The sequence below is a fragment of the Hyperolius riggenbachi genome, chromosome 1 (assembly GCF_040937935.1).
Source record: "Hyperolius riggenbachi isolate aHypRig1 chromosome 1, aHypRig1.pri, whole genome shotgun sequence".
In the NCBI taxonomy this organism is placed as follows: Eukaryota; Metazoa; Chordata; class Amphibia; order Anura; family Hyperoliidae; genus Hyperolius; species Hyperolius riggenbachi.
Window position 1 is genome coordinate 622,752,229 of NC_090646.1, and position 19,167 is coordinate 622,771,395.

The following is a 19,167-nucleotide window of genomic DNA, read 5'->3' on the forward strand; positions in this document are numbered from 1 at the left end:
AGGGAGGAGGTGGCACTGCTGTCCTGACTGAGGAGGAATGGAGGATGGCCGACTGGCTGAGCAGTTTGTTTGTCACAGACTCACAGCCAGCCAGGGTGCTATTGTGTTGAGCTGCAGCATGTCATGTGAGAACATTAAATGAAGTAAATTGTCGGGTTCTGTGCGATCATTCCGAATCGAGGGGGGGGGGGGGGGGGCGAATTCTCACAAGTTTGCCCTAGGCAGCAGTAAGTCTAGAACCGGCCTTGCTTATAGCCACAAACCTATGGCGACGTCCTTCTAACAAACGGCTCTGGTGCCCTTTTCAACTGATACCCCAGCTATCAGCTGGCTGCTGTCCTTCTGCAGTTCCAGAATCAAGTGCCAAAGTGTACAGTAGCTTTGCTGAACAGTAGATAAGTGCCTTCTGTGCAATGCTAGGTGGCGTCAGCTTCACGGAACACAAGCTGCAATCTTACATTAGGCTCCATAGCAAAAGCCCAAGTGAGCGGCAATCCACCGGTGCCTAAATAAACTGCTTCTGGCTTTACTCTTCAACCTGGAGTTCCCCTTTAACGTGGCAACTGTTCTATTTTTCCATGGCCTTATTGAATGAATACTTGCAAATAGAACTGACAGCACACAGAAGCTTACATGGAGCCATTCATTGTCTCACACGCCAAGCCGTCTGGCATATGTCACAGTTCATAGATGAACAAGAAGCCAGCAGGCAATACAGCTAGCCAATATCCCTCCCAAAAACTTCTGAATGGGCCGGCTCTTTAACATAATGGAAATGTGAAATCAGGTCAGATAAGAAGAAAGACATTCCACATTCTCAAACAGCAGCATTTCCGAGACCACTAGAATTCCGAGATCTCTACTTTAATTGTACTGTATAAAGAGATGGCTCAGTGTATTGATGGAGACGACGCCCCCCTCGGATACAGCGCCCTGTAGGGAGGCATCAAATACAGAGAACAGAACAAAGCCATCACAGGCTAATCACACAAGCATCACCGAACTCACAGGCAGGTAATAGAAAGAAAAAAAAACAGCACTTACCTCCACCACTGTGACTTTGGCTGCTTTACACATTGGCTGGTTGAAGTTTCTGGCAGTTTTTCTGTAGAATACAATAAAAGGCATTTACAGCGTAAGCACAAAATCATAGTATGAAAAGTAACTGAAAGGGAAAAATCTTAAAAAGCAGTATAAAAACTAGGATTATTTATTTCTTTTCAAGATATTTTCTTGATAAAGTGGAATTACACTCACAATCAAATGTTTGCCCTAATGTATTAAACACAGTAAAATAAAAATGAAAACGAAACACTATAATTCTGCTCTGATGTTATTTGAATGCATATTTATACCTCACTGAAGCTAACTAATGTAATTGGACAACTACTACTACAGGACAAATGATTAGATCGACTTAGAATGAAGTAACTAGCGAGCAAAAAAAGGAGAGAAAGTTATCCACTTCCTCCCCTGGACACAGCAGGAACTTTTCACAACACACAAAAACAAAACAAAAAAAACAAAAACACAGACCTATACATAATGCTATTTTTTTCCATTACAAATTGTTTAATAATGCACCCAAAATAAACAGAGGGGACAAATTACATTTCCAATCTCATAGGTTCTGCAGAATTACTCCCTCGGTCTAGCGCCAAGAGCAAACATAGCACTAATAAAAATAACCTGTCATAGTGGGAAACGCCAGGGAATTGAAAAAAATGAAGCTCTCCAACCTTATTCGAAATGGCTCTAAATAGAGGCCTGCATTTCACCTATATGGTGATAATTTGCGTTCCAATCAATGAAATGAAAAAAGAATTGACACTTGGGTGCACAAAAATTAAAAAATGTTATAAAAAAAAAACAACAACTGTATAATTAGAAAAAAAAACATAAAAAAAACCCCATAAAAAGACACTTCAAGGCAGATTAGCACCAGACAGGGGCTGCAGTCCCCCACAGAATTAGATTTCCTGCAACACACTTTGATGCAACTGACCAAACCATCAGTAGACTAAAAACCATCAGTAGTCTAGTCTAAACTGCTTAGTGAATTGAGGCCATACATTAATGCTATAGATAATTTTGCAAGCAAACTGGGGTGGTGGCTAAATACACATGTGAGATAGCTCCTGATCAAAGGATATATCCCCAATGGCAAGAGTGGTAACCTTTGGGAGACAGTCATGCAGACAAGTATGCTCCGCATAATTTTGCAGGCAAACTTTTGTAGCAGTTGGTCACATAAGACGGAAACTCCTAATAACCACAATAAAGGATGATGGACTGTAGCAAGGAGAAGCACAACATGATGTATCTAGATATGAAGGATCCAAATTACAGATCACATGAGCACAACATTCAACAGCAATTGCTTAGTACTATTCCACATGTATGGTTTGTAATGCAGCTATGTTTGAGAGCTGGTCATATGGGACACACAGTTAATTTGTAACGTCACAAGGAAAGATGGAAGGTAATCCCAGTCACAGATCAGCAGAGAGATGTTAGATGTAGGCAAAAGCTTGCCGAGACTGAATGCAGCTGAAATGAAGGCGGAGTAATAGTTACCACTCCCCATCTAGTTGAGATTTCCATGGAGGCTGGATGTGCAGCAGGATGTGGGATGTAGGTGCCAGATGCTAGGATGATGGTTTAGCATGTCAGCGATCGTCCGACATGTTTCGCCAGGCCTGGTGTCATTTTCAGAGACTAGACACGCCAAGACAAGTGCACTGCACTGAAAATGGCACCAGGCGTGGCGAAACACAAACACCTAAGAGCCAATTCTTGTTATTTTTCATTCCAAGAGCAAACATAGCAAATCTCAGTAGTGAGGACAAACAATGTACGTATAATTCTGAGTCACATCAGCTTCTTATCATATGATTCTGAGTCACATCAGCTTCTTATCATATTGTCAATACAATACAATAACATTTCTATAGCGCTTTTCTCCCATAGGACTCAAAGCGCTTAGGCTCGCTCAGATTCAGTAATTGGTAGTAGGATGAAGTATTACATAGTTACATAGTTACATAGTTATTTTGGTTGAAAAAAGACATACGTCCATCGAGTTCAACCAGTATAAAGTACAACACCAACCTGCTCCCTCACATATCCCTGTTGATCCAGAGGAAGGCGAAAAAAACCCCACAAGGCATGGTCCAATTTGCCCCAAAAGGGAAAAATTCCTTCCCGACTGACAGATGGCAACCAGATAAAATCCCTGGATCAACTTCATTAGGCATTACCTAGTAATTGTAGCCATGGATGTCTTTCAACGCAAGGAAAGCATCTAAGACCCCTTTAAATGCAGGTATAGAATTTGCCATAACGACTTCCTGTGGCAATGCATTCCACATCTTAATCACTCTTACTGTAAAGAACCCTTTCCTAAATAAATGGCTAAAACGTTTTTCCCCCATGCGCAGATCATGTCCTCTAGTCCTTTGCGAAGGCCTAGGGACAAAAAGCTCATCCGCCAAGCTATTATATTGCCCTCTGATGTATTTATACATGTTAATTAGATCCCCTCTAAGGCGTCTTTTCTCTAGACTAAATAAACCCAGTTTATCTAACCTTTCTTGGTAAGTGAGACCTTCCATCCCACGTATCAATTTTGTTGCTCGTCTCTGCACCTGCTCTAAAACTGCAATATCTTTTTTGTAATGTGGTGCCCAGAACTGAATTCCATATTCCAGATGTGGCCTTACTAGAGAGTTAAACAGGGGCAATATTATGCTAGCATCTCGAGTTTTTATTTCCCTTTTAATACATCCCAAAATTTTGTTAGCTTTAGCTTGGCATTGAGTACGATTATTCAACTTGTTGTCAATAAGTACTCCTAAGTCCTTCTCCACGTTTGATGTCCCCAACTGTATCCCATTTTTTTTGTATGGTGCTAGACCATTGGTACGACCAAAATGCATGACTTTACATTTGTCAACATTGAATTTCATCTGCCATATATGTGCCCATATAGCCATCCTATCCAGATCCTGTTGCAATATGTCACTATCTTCCTGAGAGTTGATGATTCTGCACAATTTTGTATCGTCTGCAAAAATAGCAACATTGCTCACTCATTTTCATTCCTCACATTATTCACACAACAAAAGTTATATTTCTGCAAATGCCAAACTAAACAGGTGGGTTTTCAGTCGAGATTTAAACACGTCCAGGGATGGAGCTGTCCTAATCTGTTGAGGTAAGGAGTTCCAAAACGTAGGGGCAGCATGACAGAAGGCTCTGGGACCAAAAGTTTCCAAGTGGACTCTGGGTATGACTAGATTATTAGAACCCGTGGATCTGAGAATGCGGGGATTGCTACGCAGCTGCAACATATCTTTCATGTATCCAGGGCCCAGATTATTCAGGGATTTAAATGTCTTGAATAGGACCCTCCATTCTATAGGTAGCCAGTGAAGGGAGTGCAGGACTGGCATTATGCGGCAGTGACGGGGTTGGTTGGCTAGCAGTCTGGCAGCAGTATTCTGTATCAGCTGTAGTCGGTACAAGACCTTTTTTGGAAGGCCAGTGTAGAGAGCATTGCAGTAGTCCAGTCGGGATGTGATGAAGGCGTGGACTAAGGTTGGCAGATCTTCTGGGGGGATGAGGTGCTTGATTTTTGCAATGTTCTTAAGGTGAAAATAGGATGATTTCACCACAGCAGAGATGTGAGTTCTGAAGTTTAAATCCCCATCAATTAGAACTCCCAGGCTACACACATGATCAAAGCTGCGTAGATCTGTGCCTCCTATTCCTATTAGGTTGTTTTGTTGTCATGTGCTGCCCTCCGATCAGAAGGACTTCAGTTTTGTCTGCATTCAGTTCACATAGGGCTCTAACCAACAAGCCAGTTCTAATGTATGAAGTGCCTGTAGCTGTAGGCTAAATAACCACGTTTCTGACTTAGTGCCTCAGCACAGAGTGGTAAGGTGTTCTACACATTATAAATTGGGAAATAGGTTGTATACAGCGCTTGAATTGGTGGATAACAGGTGAACATGATAAAAGAGCTTGGTCCATGATATCTCCAGCAATGGAGGAGAAGTCAATGATTTGTCCTGCTCTGATAATTATCAGGTTTGCTTTTTTTCTCAGGTATAATTTTTTTTAGACTGTATATACTCGAGTATAAGCCGAGATTTTGAGACCTAAGAAGAGACCCAAAAGTGGGGTTCTTGGCTTATACTCGAGTAATTTCTGTTATAACTGAAATGGCAACTGATGAGCAAGGTAATGTACATGTTTCCCTGTGGCTCAAGTGGGTGATATTACAGTTTAACAGTGAGCTGACCGGGAAGCTGTTACAGCAAAGGGGTCGAACTCCAGGCCTGGAGGGCCAGATCCATGCCAGTGTTTAGGATGGACTGAGAAAGAGAAGAATGTTTTCTACCTGATGGGCCACACCTTTCCTGATTCAGACCCATCAATTAAATTGAGCTGTATCAAAAATGTGTGAGGCTCGAAGGATCGGTTTGACATCCCCGTGCTACGGGGTAATGACCATTTTCAAAATGGAGGACAGAAAATTTAATTGATCACATCGGACAAACAAGACGCAGGAGAGGAGAAAGAGATTGACGAGCAGACTACACGGGAGGTAAGTATGGCTTTTGTATTTTTATTTTGACTTTTAATTTTCAGTTAGCTTTAGTTCAGGTTTGCTTTAGTTCCAAAATTTGTTTGATAGCAAATAGCTCCACGCACATGCAGGTGGTAAGGCCCACCTGATCTAGTGCAGAAATGTGTGATGAACCACCAAGTTGAAAGGATCAGACGCCAAAACCTGAAAAAAAAGCTTTTCAAAATCCATCAGCCTCATTTATTACTGAAAGCTAAAATAACAAAAAACAAAAGCTGCTTGGTAAATGCAGACGTCTCTCTTTTTCAGTAGACCATCGACAACTCAGATGTCCAAACAGAAATTAACAAATCAATGCGGGGAGTGCACATGGAACCCGAGAGGAGCAGGTTGTGCCAGCGGCATCTGTCAGGAGGCTACGCCAGGCTGCGTTTCCCTGGTAACTACGTTATCTAGAGTCAGGCCAACCTCCAGGAGACAGTTGGGGGGGAAGAGGCAGGAGAAAAAAAAACAAAACAATCAAATACTACAGCTGACAGGCATGAAATAAATCCGTGCAGAATGAGCAGCAGGGTGGTAAACGTTCTCGTTCCTCTGCAGGCGCGCATGAGAAGAGTGTCACTCAATCGGTTATAGTGAAACTTCGCCATCATAAAAAAAGTAAGAACGGCAAATTCTCATTCTTTCTAAAATCGACAGAGAACAGTAATAAAATATTTTTGCTATATTATCACCATTTTACAGTCCTCTTTCTATTTCTGTAGCAGAAATAAATAGAAAGTCTAGACATACATATCGCGGAAACATTTTACACTGTGTTTTAGGGTTAACTCATACTATGAAAGTATATTTCTAAAAAAAAGTATATGATATAGGATTATAAACTCAAGATTAGCCTCTTCTTATCTTACTTATGATTTCTCTCTCCTGATCTACTTAGGGTGTCCATTGATTATTTAATATTGCGTGTCAATCGAATCAATCTGATTCGATAATTTTATGGAATGGGAAGAGAATCTGTGCGGCAACATGACTTGCCCGGCAATATTTAGATTGATTTCAGGAGGAAATCAGTCAAAAGGATGGATCTGGAATGCTGGCAAATTCTCCGTTGCAAGGGCTCGATTGGGTGATCAGTGGTTATGGAATTCAATATCATGGCGACCAATGGACCCCTGGAATATGTCCCCCCAAATGTATATTGTGCAGTGTAAAAGATATAATGAATTGGTTGTGTAATACGGATAATTAATAGAACATTAGAAGCAAAGAAAATAGTGTCATATTTTTATTTTCATATATATAGCTTTTTTATAATATTGCATCATTCTCTAATAATTGTAGTTTCCACAATACACTCAGCATTTTAAATTATTTCACAGAGCAGGCTAATGAACCTTTGGACTTTTCTCTGCAGAAAAAACATAAACCAAGAAGAAACAATGAGAGACGTTGAGATAAGAGCTTCAAAAGACAGTGCTGTCCATGACTTTAAAAGTCGCAGAGCTTACAGAAGCTCTTTGCATAGATAACAACTGAAGTTTCTTAACCCTCTTTGTATTGGAAACAATATGCAACACATATTTGTGCTAATAATGTTTTATTTCTTAGCTGTACTACACATACAAATAATTATCTCGTAAGTTTATTTTCACATCAGATTCCCTTTAAAGGTTCACCTATACACCCGCATGACTCCTAGCCCCCTACTTTCCTGCCTAAGTGACTAATTAGCAGACTATTTAGTTACTTAGCAAGTTACATGTGAAAAACAGCAGCAGGGCTCTGTAGAGTGTGAGCAACATTACAAATCAGCTGTGTAGAGTGTCTGCTAGCAGTTTAGTAAGAGCTGATGTAATGAAGCAGCTCAGCTGTGTAGGGGAGTAGAGCGGTGTTAAGAACTATTTTTTTTAACACAAGGTCTACGGTGAAATATATGCTGTCCATATTAAATAACTGATGTGAGGATAATGGAACAGCATAATTTTCACCATAGTGCCCCTTTAATGCTGAAAAATTAACAGCTTTTTTTTTTTTTTTAACGCCTGCGGCTTCCATGCACAGGATGCAATAGTGCGTCCACGCCGGCACAGATCTCCACTGTCCAAACACAGCAGAGTTCTGTGCAATGGTCAGGAGCCATTTTTTTATTGGCTCCCGACAGCCTGAACCCTGTGAGCCAATCACAGTGATCAGGATGTGTAAAAAAAAAAAAAAAAAAAATATGTTGGTCCAAAATCAGATAATAAAGGCAATCACCAGAATAATAAGCATATTATCCCTTCTCTCTTATCTCTTCAGCATCTAGAACCGTGTGTGGGAAGTCAGGGCTTTAGAAGAGCGTCAGAAGAGTCAAACCACCTATTCATATACCCAATTCATCTAATATGGCTTCCATTTGGAAATTCTCTTAATCTGTGGTTCTGATTGGCTGAAATTCCCTTGCGTCAATCATTTAGTTTAGTTTATTATTGTTGTATTTTATTTATAAATAACGTATTTACTTTATCAGTGGGCATATACGTAGTTTGGCATCCTTTTACATGTTTGCACATTCTGACATTTGCTTATCATGTCTATTTGACGTGGTTGATTAAAAATTGACGTCACCAGTCTGCGTTCCATTCTCTTTGATATGCTGATGAATTTAATTATTAATTAGGACTTTTAAATATGAAACGAAAAGTCTTCATTCTATCTTTCATGACAAACCTCTGATATTGTGTCTCTCTAGTAATTAGTTTGCAATGTGTCTGTTCTTATCCAAATACCATTGGACATTTTGGCTTAAAGTGAACCTTAAGCCAGGAAAAAAAAATGAGTTTTACTCACCTGGGGTTTCTACCAGCCCCCTGCAGCAGTCCTGTGCCCTCGCAGCCACTCACTAATCCTGCAGGTCAGTAAAACTCATTTTTTTTTCTGGCTTAAGTGTCCCTTTAATTAAAATATCTTCTATCCAAAAATACAAAATTACTTTTCATTTTAATACAGAGGTAAATATATAACTACTAGCCGACCCGCGGCGTAGCATACGCCGCATAAGAGGGTAGCGGGCAGGAACTGTGTCTCCCATGTGTGCTCTACCTCCAGCTTAAGCTCAGAAGGAACCCCCCCTCACCTCGGTCCCCCATGTGCGCTCCCCCTCCTGCTTAAGCACAGTAGCAGCCGCCACTATTAGTAAGAGGCAGCGGGCGGGGATGACTCACCTCTTCCGCGTTCCATCGTGCGTTCCACTGTCGTCACTTCCTGCAATGTCGCACAATGTATTGGTGTAATTTGCCTTTTTAAAACAGAAGGGAATCTGCAATAATTCAGCTATAAGTGAACATTTGTGGTTACCCACAATGCACTGTTGCTAAATATGCAAATTACCCCTTTTCCACCTTGGTAAGCCAAGCAAACATACAGAGCTGCTGGTGTATAGCAAGCATATAGCTTTAAATTTTACACAGTCATACCAAACCCACATGTAGAAAGCCTGTTTCAGACTTTTGGTCCTCATCAGTACATGGCAGGGAATGATACAGCTGTATGAGATAGGGCTTGGACCAGTACAACAGAGTAACCAAGCAGCTCAGGGTGACCCAAACTACTAAGAATGTATAGGGGGATAAAAGAGACCAAAAAGACCTCCTACTAAGAAAAGCAAAGCTTGGTGTAATTTGCCTTCCTAAAACAGAAGGAAATCTGCAATAATTCAGCTATAAGTGAACATTTGTGGTTACCCACAATGTACTGCTACTAAATATGCAAATAATTCCTTTTCACCCTTAGTAACCCTTAGTTGGTGTATAGCAAGCCTATAGCTTTAAATTTTACACAGCCATATCAAACCCACTTGTGACAGCCTGTTTCAGACTTTTGGTCCTCATCTGTACATGGCAAGGATTGATACAGTTGTATGAGATAGGGCTTGGACCAGTACAACAGAGTAACCAAGCAGCTCAGGGTGACCCAAACCACTCGGCATGTATAGGTGGATAATAGTGTTGTCCGGATCATGAACGATTCGGATCTTTGATCCGAATCTCTTTTGTGAGTCAAATCATCCGGATCATCAAAATGAACAGATTCGGATCAAAAGGGGTGGAGCCAGGAGCGGCATGCCCCCCTCCCTCAGTGGGCACCGGGGTCCTGGAAGCAGAGCGGAGATGGATCGCTCAGTTGGAGGGGAGCCAGCCAGCCTTGCAGGGACAGGTAGTTGGAAGAGGGGACATGGGTGCCACTGCCAGATATGTGTGGAGCACACTACTGGCTGCAATGTGCTGCTGATTATAGGCTGTCTGTTGTAGTTGTGAACAAATGGGAAACTTTTGGCTGAGAAGCACAGCTCAGTAACTCTGCAGACAGCTTGGAACACAGGCACTGTGATTGCTGTGCAATATGATCCTCCTGCACTGCTCTAAACAGCTGCTCTTATCTTCTCCCTAAATTTATGATATGTCCGAAGTGAGAAAAGGGGAATGCTTTCTTTCACTGTGAGACGTTTGCATTCAGAGTATACAAATGAACATATAGGTGAAATATATGTAAAGCATATGATTGCAATTGGGTATTGTGTGCAAAAAAACATTTCTGCTCTCTGCTCACCCCTCTTCGTTCACCTCCTCCCTTCTGTTCTCTCCCTGCCCGCCTCTGTCCACCATCCCCCCTTCTCTATCTGTCCACCCCTCTCCCCTTCTCTGTCCGTCCGTCCACCCTCCCCTTCTCTGTCTGTCCACCCCCCTCCCCTTCTTTGTCTGTCCACCCCCTCCCCTTCTTTGTCTGTCTACCCCCCTCCCCTTCTTTGTCTGTCCACTGCAGGGAAAGTCCTGTCCTGCCTCCCTAGTGCTTCCCTAGTAAAATGATCCGAGATTTGGATCACAGATCTTTTCAATGATCCGATTCAAATCATCTGAATCATTGAAAAGATCCGAACCTTCGCATCTCTAGTGGATAAAAGGGACCAAAAAGACCTTCTACCAAAAATATCAAAGCTTGGTGTAATTTGCCTTCTTAAGGGCTGGTGCACACCAAGTGGCTTTTTCAGCATTTCTGCAGCCGCTTGCGGCTGCGGATCCGCTTGGTCAATGTATCTCAATGGGGTGGTTCACACCAGAGCGGGAGGCGTTTTGCAGAAACGCATACTCCCGGGGTGAGGCATTTTTTGGATTGTGGATGCGTTTCTGCCTCAATGTTAAGTATAGGAAAAACGCAAACCGCTCTGAAAAACGGCAGTTCAGAGCGGTAACCTTCAGCCTGGGTGCACACATAACATAACATAACAGGTTGCGTTTTAGGTCATGTTTTCATTTTATGTTGTGTGCGTTTTTGCTGCGTTTGAATTTTTTTTTACCGCAGATGCGTTTTTCAAGCATTTTGCGTGCGTTTTAATGCGTCTGCGGTCCGCATATACAAAAACGCTTATGTTTTTTTCATGAGTTTTTAAATTTCCATGTATGCAAATAATTAGAAAGACAACAGGAAGCAGAAATACATCACCCAAAAAATTTTGGGGGGGAAAAACGCATATAAAATGCATACACATGTGCATTTTTAATGTGTTTTTGAAGATTATGCAATAAAACCAGCGTTTTTGAAAACGCACGCCTCAGAAATGCAGATGTGTTTTTGATATGCGTTTTTTCCTGCGGCCCATAGACCATTAGTGACAAAAACTGTGCGTTTTTCGCAATGCTAGCATTTCTGCAGTGTGTGCACCTAGCCCCAAGCATTTTACAATTGAACAATTACTCAAAAATGGTGGCAAAGTACTATCATAATTATTTTGAGTATTTTCTCGCTTGCTAGTTGTTTAAAAACCATTTTATGACAAGGTTTGAAAATATCACCGAGAAAAAAAAATGGGGAGAAAAAGTGAACTGCATATGGGCCCCTGATGCAAAAGTACATGTAAACTATCTTCTTTATGGGCCCCTGATGCAAAAGTACATGTAAACTATCTTCTCCGCTCTGTCTCCCAGGTTCTTCAGTTTCAAAATACATTACAGCAGCTAATCTGCCAAAAGTCGCACTGTGACCCCCAGAACAGGAAGCCTACAGCTCCTCTGCGCATGCTCAGGCTTTCTGGATTCTTCCTCCTCTGTTCCCCTCCCCTCTGCCGTGCGTCATATGAAGAGTTCACAAGCGCTCTTGGTGTGCACCAGCCCATACTCTGCTTTTAGTAAAGTGGTTCTATATGAAACTCTTTAGGATTTATAAAAACAGAGTAAGGCACTCACACACTGAGTGCTTTCTGAGAGCTTTTCTGACCCTCAGTTTTTTCTGTGTGTTTTTTAAAAAAACGCTCGCATTGACTTACACTAAAATCGTGCTAAAATTGCAGTGATCGCAATTTTTTCAGAAAATTGTGATTGTAGCAATTTTAATGAGATTTTGATATAAGTCAATGGGATCATTTTTTAAAAATCAAACACTCAAAAAGTGCTGAGGGTTAGAAAAGCTCTCAGAAAGTCTCAGTGTGTCTACAGCCTTATTTATGCTTAAAGGGAACCTAAACTGAGAAGGATATGGATTTTTCCTTTTAATACTAGTTGCCTGACTCTTCTGCTGATCCTGTGTCTCTAATACTTTTAGCCACAGCCCCTGAACAAGCATGCAGATCAGGTGCTCTGACTGAAGTCAGACTGGATTAGCTGCATGCTTGTTTCAGGTGTGTGATTCAGCCACAACTACAGCCAAAGAGATCGGCAGGACAAACCGGCAACTGGTATTGTTTAAAAGGAAACATCCATATACCTCTCAGTTTAGGTTCCCTTTAAAGTGGATCCGAGATGAACTTTTACTCATTGCATAATTGTGTTCCTTTCCTATTGTTTATAGGGCATTCCTCAAGCCAAATACTTTTTTGTTTTAATACTATAAACTAAACAAGCCTCGCCCACAGTTTTTCAGAGAGCCTTGGCAGTAGCAAGGGCTCATGGGAGCTCAGTCTGGGCAGGAGGAGGGGGAGGTATTACTAGCCAGAGATTTAAGAGGCAGAAGGGAGGAGGAGGGGGATTAGGTTTTTCTCACAGAAGATGCAGATAAGCTTGCCTGTTTGTAATGTTTACGAACAACATGGCTGCTGTCATTGTATCACAGAAAGAAATAATTATATTCGATTGAAGCTGTTTGCAGCTAGATTTGCTGTGTAAACTATCTAAACTTTAGATAAGATATATAGACAAGTTACTTGTTACAGTTAGTTTTTCATCTCGGATCTGCTTTAACCCAGGCAATGGTTGAAAACTTTTGCCACCTAATTATAGAATGGTTTAAATAGGCCAAACTCAGTTTTGACAGATTACTTACTTTCTCTTACATTTTCAAACTTAGGAGAACCTTAGTATCAGACTTTATAATTAACCAACAATGGTAAGAAATGAAAGGCTGCTCACCTGAATGTAACATTCCCAGCGCGATCTGCCTTCCAAGCTTTCACCAGTGCAAAGTCTCCTGTGATGGCCGTCTCCATTACAAACTGGCGCCCATTGAACTCCTTGACCTAGATGGTGGGGAAAAAATTACACACAGTTTATACTGAATGTCCGTACTGTTAAAGGGCTAACAAGCCTCTTTTCTATGAAACGATTCAGTTCAGGTCCACTTTAAGCAACTTCGAGATATACTGTATGCAGCAAAATTAAAACTGATCTTTATTGGCATAATTCTGCTTCCTCCTGAACACAGTACTAAGGTACTCCTGGATGGATAGTCTACTGGTTAACAGGGCCGGATTTAGGCCATGGCCTAGAAGGCCAAGGCCATCTAGGCCATGGCCTAGGGCACCACAGGAGCAGGGGCACCAAAGCAGCAGGCTAAACTGGTGCAGCATTTGCAAGCTTGCAAATGCTGCAATGCAGGGAGATCACGCTAGTGCCTGACTGCAATACTCTACTGCTAGCAGCCTGTGCAGCAGCCAGTTTGCTCTCTGTGCACGTTTGCATTGTGGCCGGCGGCTATGGACTTGGTCAGCAATGGAGATGGAAGGGAAGAGGAAGCTTCTGCACTGGAGACGAGCAGAGAAATGAGTGACACTGATGGCTGCTGTGATGTGAAGGTGAGCTGGCTACCTATGCTGAGAGGTTCAGAGGTGGGAAAAGGAGGGATTAAGGTAGTCATCTGGCTACCTATACTAGAGGGAAGGGGGAGGGGTCATCTGGCTACCTATACTGGAGGGAAAGGGGGAGGAGTCATCTGGCTACCTATACTGGGACGGTCATCAAGCTACCTATACTAGAGGGAAGGGGGAGTGGTCATCTCACTACCTATACTGAAGGGGGGCGGCAGGTGACATTGGCCTAGGGCGGTAAAGAGTACAAATCCGGCCCTGCTGGTTAAGAGCTTTGCCTCTGACACAGGAGACCAGGTTTCAAATCTCAGCTTTTCCTGTTCAGTAAGTCAGCACCTATTTAGTAAGGAGTCCTTACTCACAAACCATCCCTACTGATAACTTAAACTGAAAATCAGGGGTGTGACAATAGCCCGGTGGCAGCAGAGTCGGGACAAGGTCCTCCAGCATCCAAGGCTGAGACACCAAAGTGCGCCCTCCATCCCTCCCACCCAGCAGTCACCCCATCCAGCAGTCAGACCAAGATATACATACAGAATTTCAAAGATTGGTTGTGGTCTATTTGGAAGATATGTAAGTACATTAGATCAGGCAGTAGATAATTGTCTAGAATAGCAGAGTGTTGTTGCGGCATAGTTATGTTGCCGTCTTTGTTGTAATGTAATGTTATGTATACTTTCAAAAGAGGCAACACCTTAATCTCTAGGTATCTGGCTGCCATGTATCCCCTTTTCTTATTTCTCTTTGCTTCAAACATAATACGGGAATGATAGCCGAGTTGTGCTCCCCTCCTACACTGCGCCCTGAGGCTGGAGCCTTTCTCGCCTCTGCCTTGGCCGGGCCCTGGCTAAGGGGGCATGGTCCTGGGGGGCAGAGCAGCCACATTCTTCATACTGTACCTTTTACCGGCGGCGAGACAAGTCCTCTTCACTTCCTCTGCAGTGTAGCCACCGAGCAGGCTATTACCAATCAGCTCCCAACACTGCATGTCTTGTGACAGGCATCGTGAGGTTATTGCCACTGAACAGGAAGTGAATAGGACCTGTCCGGCCACCAAAGCGAGGTAGAGTACAAAGCTTTGCTGTGGCTGCTGGGGAGGTAGAGCTCAAGACACCATCTGAAGCGAGAGGGATATGGAGGCTGTCAGATTTATTTCCTTTTAAACAATGCAGAATGCATGTTGGTCCTCTGCCTCTAATACGTTTAGCCATAGACCCTGAACAGGCATGCAGCATATCAGGCGTTTCTGACATTATGACCTGATAAGATTAGCTGCATGCTTGTTTCTGGTGCTATTCAAACACTAGTGCAATCAAATAGACCAGCAGGATAGCCAGGCAACTGGTATGGTTTAAAAGCAAATAAATATGGCAACCTCCATATCCCTCTCACCTCAGTTGTCCTTTAACCACTTCCAGACTGCCCACAGGCAGCAGGGGTGCAATCCGATCCTCTACCCTGAAAAACAGACCATTTTAAAACATCTGTTTTGCACTGCTAAGTGCAAGGAAAACAATGGACGTTTTCCTGAAAAGTTTAAAGTAGCTAGCATGTGCGGTTGGGGTGAGGAGGGGTAGTGGGCCTGAACGGGGATCTGGCTTTGCCAATTTTGCTGGGGGGCATGGCATGGCCAAATTACGCCTTTTCTGTGGTAATTTCATCAGGCCTCTAATTTAAAGAGAACCCGAGGTGGGCAGATGGGACACAGAGCCATCTGCCTAATGACATGGTTCTGTGCCCCCTAACCGCCGCTCTGCCCCCCCACCGACACGCTTTAGCCCCCAAGATTAGCGACAATATTGGTCGCTATCTCGGGGGTAAACATGGGGAGAGGGATTCCCTGTTCAGAACACCCGCCAGGGGCGTTCCTGCAGGATTTCCAGAGCTGCCATTGGCCAGCTCTTTCTCCCTGGCCACGCACCCTACACACTGACACACAGTCTCTCCGTGCAGCGCAGTGACCCAGAGGTCGCAAAAGTGAAAGTGGGCCAGTGCCTACCTCGGGCTCCCCTTAAGGTCTTTTAACCTATACTCACAAATAATGTATGAAGTTGCACAGAACGTTCCAGAAGCATCACAGATATTGTTTGTGTACAAGAAGCAGTCTCTTGGTACATGAACATGCCATCAGATTGAATTGACACTTGTGCAGTAATGAAGTCCAGTCAAACAAAGCTGTCACTTACTGGATTACAAAGAAACACTGGCAAGAGATGCGGACAGCTCTTATAATGCAGCATTGCACTGGGATTATTTGTTCAATGACAGCAATAGAGAACAGTCAAGCATCTGTTGCCATAATGCTATAAAACAATTCAAATTATCAAACTGTAATCTGCCCCGAATGACGTATCACTACTACCATCTAGTGGACACACATTGCAACACCAGGCAAATGCTACAAAACATTTAGGAACAAGAATTATTATCATTTATTGGCTTTATATAGAGCAAACATATTACGCAGCGCTATACAATACATAGGATTACAGAAAATAACAGGGATGACCGACTGCACAATACAGGTCAAAAAGCAATAAGATACACAACACAATACAGGTAATAATACAATGCCAGGTCATACACTGGAGTGGTAGTGCCAATAAAACAAGTTTACTAATTCTGGGTATAGTGTACAATTAACTACCTCAAGACCGTTCCACGCCCATGGGCGTGGCCGATGCGGCAGCCCCAGGACCGCCTAACGCCAATTGGCTTCAAGTCCTGGGGCTGCATTTTGCAGGAGATCGCTCCGCCCCGACTTCAGTCTCCGAGCAGCGGGAGACTGTTAGACGGTGAAACTGCCGTTTTTACATGTAGTACAGTGCTGCGATCAGCAGCAGCGCTGTACTGGGGACAGCCGTGTGACACGGCTGTTCCCCTGGGGGACAAGAGAGGGATCAGCTCTCATAGGCAGAAGCCTATGACAGCCGATCGCCAGGATTGGCTGCCTGCAGGGAGGGAGGCAGGGAGGTAAAAGGGAAACAAAATAAATAAGTAATTTTAATTTTAAAAAAACGAACATAAATATTTATTAAAAAAAAATAAACAACTTGGGGGCAATCAGACCCCACCAACAGAGAGCTCTGTTAGTGGGAAGAAAAGGGGGGGGGGGGGAATCACTTGTGTGCTGTGTTGTGCGGCCCTGCAGCTTGGCCTTAAAGCTGCAGTGGCCAATTAAACAAAACATAGCCTGGTCTTTAGGGGGGTTTAGCACTGTGGTCCTGAAGTGGTTAAAGAGAACCCAAGGTGGGTTGGTGAAATCCTATTAGGACACAGAGGCACATTCTGTATACAATCACCTGCCTCTGTGTCCTTTCATTGTTCCTCTAGACCTTGCTGTAAGATACAGTAACTAAAAAATCCTTTAGAAAAAGTTAATTTTGTGGTACTAGTGATAAACCGAACATTAGTAACATAGAATAGAGTCTGATATTTTATTGTCAGTTTAAGTTCTGAATTAAGACTGAATTTTAAGCAGCTGCCATAATATTAGGTTATATGGGTAGGTGCCTCCAGTATAGGTTAGATAGGTAGGTTGCCACAGTATGGGCTCGATTCACAAAAGGGTGCAAAGTCAGTTAACACGCCTAAAAGCTTTTATTGATTGTGCGCAAAGTTTAGCGATGCACGGTGCACACAAAACGTCGTACCGGCTGCGACTAAACCGTCGCACTAGGTGCCCCTAAAACGACACACCGGGTTTGCCCGAAAAGTCACACCTTTGCACACGCTAACTTGGTGCGCAAAACTTTTTAACGTATTAAAGTTTTAGGCGTGCTAACTAAGTTAGCACCCTTTTGTGCATCAAGCCCTATATGTTAGGCTAGCTGATTGCCCGGCGTTGCCCGGGTATGTATTTGGCTGGTGTCGGCTCCACCCACTTTTTCTAACCCTAACACACAATTACTCAATGACCAAGTTTGTGAGCTTTGCGGTCTTTAGTATCAATAATATGCATTGAAATGAAAAAATCTGATTGGCTGTTTGTGGCTCCACACCCTTTTCTGAATTTGAACCCCAGTCACCCAATAACCAACTGTACCAGGTTTGAGGCCTGTGCCATTAACAGTGCAAGAATGGTAGCAATTAAATATTCCCCTTGAAAAGCAATAGGTGAAGTTTGATTCACTTTTGTAGGCTCCACCCACTTTTCTGAATATTAATCCCAGTCACCCAGTGACCAACTGTGCAAAGTTTAAAAACCCTGACATTAACAGTGTAATAATGGCTGCAGTTTACATTTTCCCAGTGAAATTTGTATTTGTCTCCACCCACTGATGACCCGGCGTTGCCTGTGTATGCATTTGACTGTTGTTGGCTCCGCCCACTTCCTAACCCTAACGCACAAACACTCAATGACCAAGTTTGTGAGCTTTGGGTTAATTGGCATCGATAATTTGTATATTCCCATAGAAATTAAACAAATCAGATAGGCTGTTTGTGGCTCCACCCCTCTCCAGCATTTGAACCCCAGTCACCCAATGACCAGCTGTAGCAGGTTTGAGGCATCTGCTATTAACAGTGTAAAAATGGCAGCAATTTAAATATTCCCCTTGAAAATCAACAGGTGAATTTTGATTGGCTATTATAGGCTCCACCCACTTCCCTGAATATTAATCTCAGTCACTCAGTGACCATCTGGGCAAAGTTTGGGAACCCTGCCATAAACAGTGTAAGAAGGGCTGCAGTTTACACTTGCCCAGTGAAATTTGTTGTTGGCTCTGCCCACTTTTTGTAACCTGGACACACAGTCACTCAATGACCAAGTTTGTGAGGTTTGGGGTCCTTGGCATCAATAATTTGTATTTTTCCATGAAATGAAACAAATCTGATTCACGGTTTGTGGCTCTGTCCCCTTTTCTGAATTTGAACCCCAGTGGACCAATGACCAACTGTACCAGGTTTGAGGCTTGTGTCATTAATAGTCCAAGAATGGCAGCAATTTTAATATTCTCCTTGAAAAGCAACATGTGATTTTTGATTGACATTTTTAGGCTCCACCCACTTTTCTGAATATTAATCCCAGTCACCCAGTAACCAGCTGTGCAAAGTTTGAAAAACCTGCCATTAACAGTGAAAAAGGGCTGCAGTTTACAAATTTCCCAGAAAAATCTGTTTTTAACTCCACCCATTTTTTGTAACCTTGACACACAATCACTACTCAATGACCAAGTTTGTGAGCTTTTGTGTTCCTGGCATCAAAATTGTGCTGATGGAAGCAGTTTATCCAGCAAAGAAATCTGGCTGTTTGTGGCTCCGCCCCTTTATTGAATTGCAACCCCAGTCACTTAACGACTGACTGTAGCTGCTTTGAGACCTCTGCCATTAACAGTGTAAGAATGGCTGCAGTTTCAATATTCCCCTTGAAAATCAATAGGTGAATTTTGATTAGCTCTTGTAGGCTCCACCTACATTTCTGAATATTAATCCTAGTCACCCAGTGACACACTGTGTGAAGTTTAAGAACCCTGCCATTAACAGTGTAAGAAAAGCTGCAGTTTACATTTCCACATGT

General features: G+C 42.8%; 1 protein-coding gene across 1 annotated transcript in view; it reads right to left on the minus strand.

The window, feature by feature from the left end:
* The window catches only part of LOC137529073 (succinyl-CoA:3-ketoacid coenzyme A transferase 1, mitochondrial-like), a 219,170-nt gene that overhangs the window by 129,971 nt on the left and 70,032 nt on the right, over positions 1 to 19,167 (minus strand). Inside the window, exons 7-8 of the mRNA XM_068250995.1 lie at positions 12,976 to 13,082; positions 1,045 to 1,105 (exon numbers count right to left, since the gene is read on the minus strand). Of these exons, the coding sequence (XP_068107096.1) occupies positions 1,045 to 1,105; positions 12,976 to 13,082 (168 nt within the window). The remainder of the gene's footprint in view (positions 1 to 1,044; positions 1,106 to 12,975; positions 13,083 to 19,167) is intronic.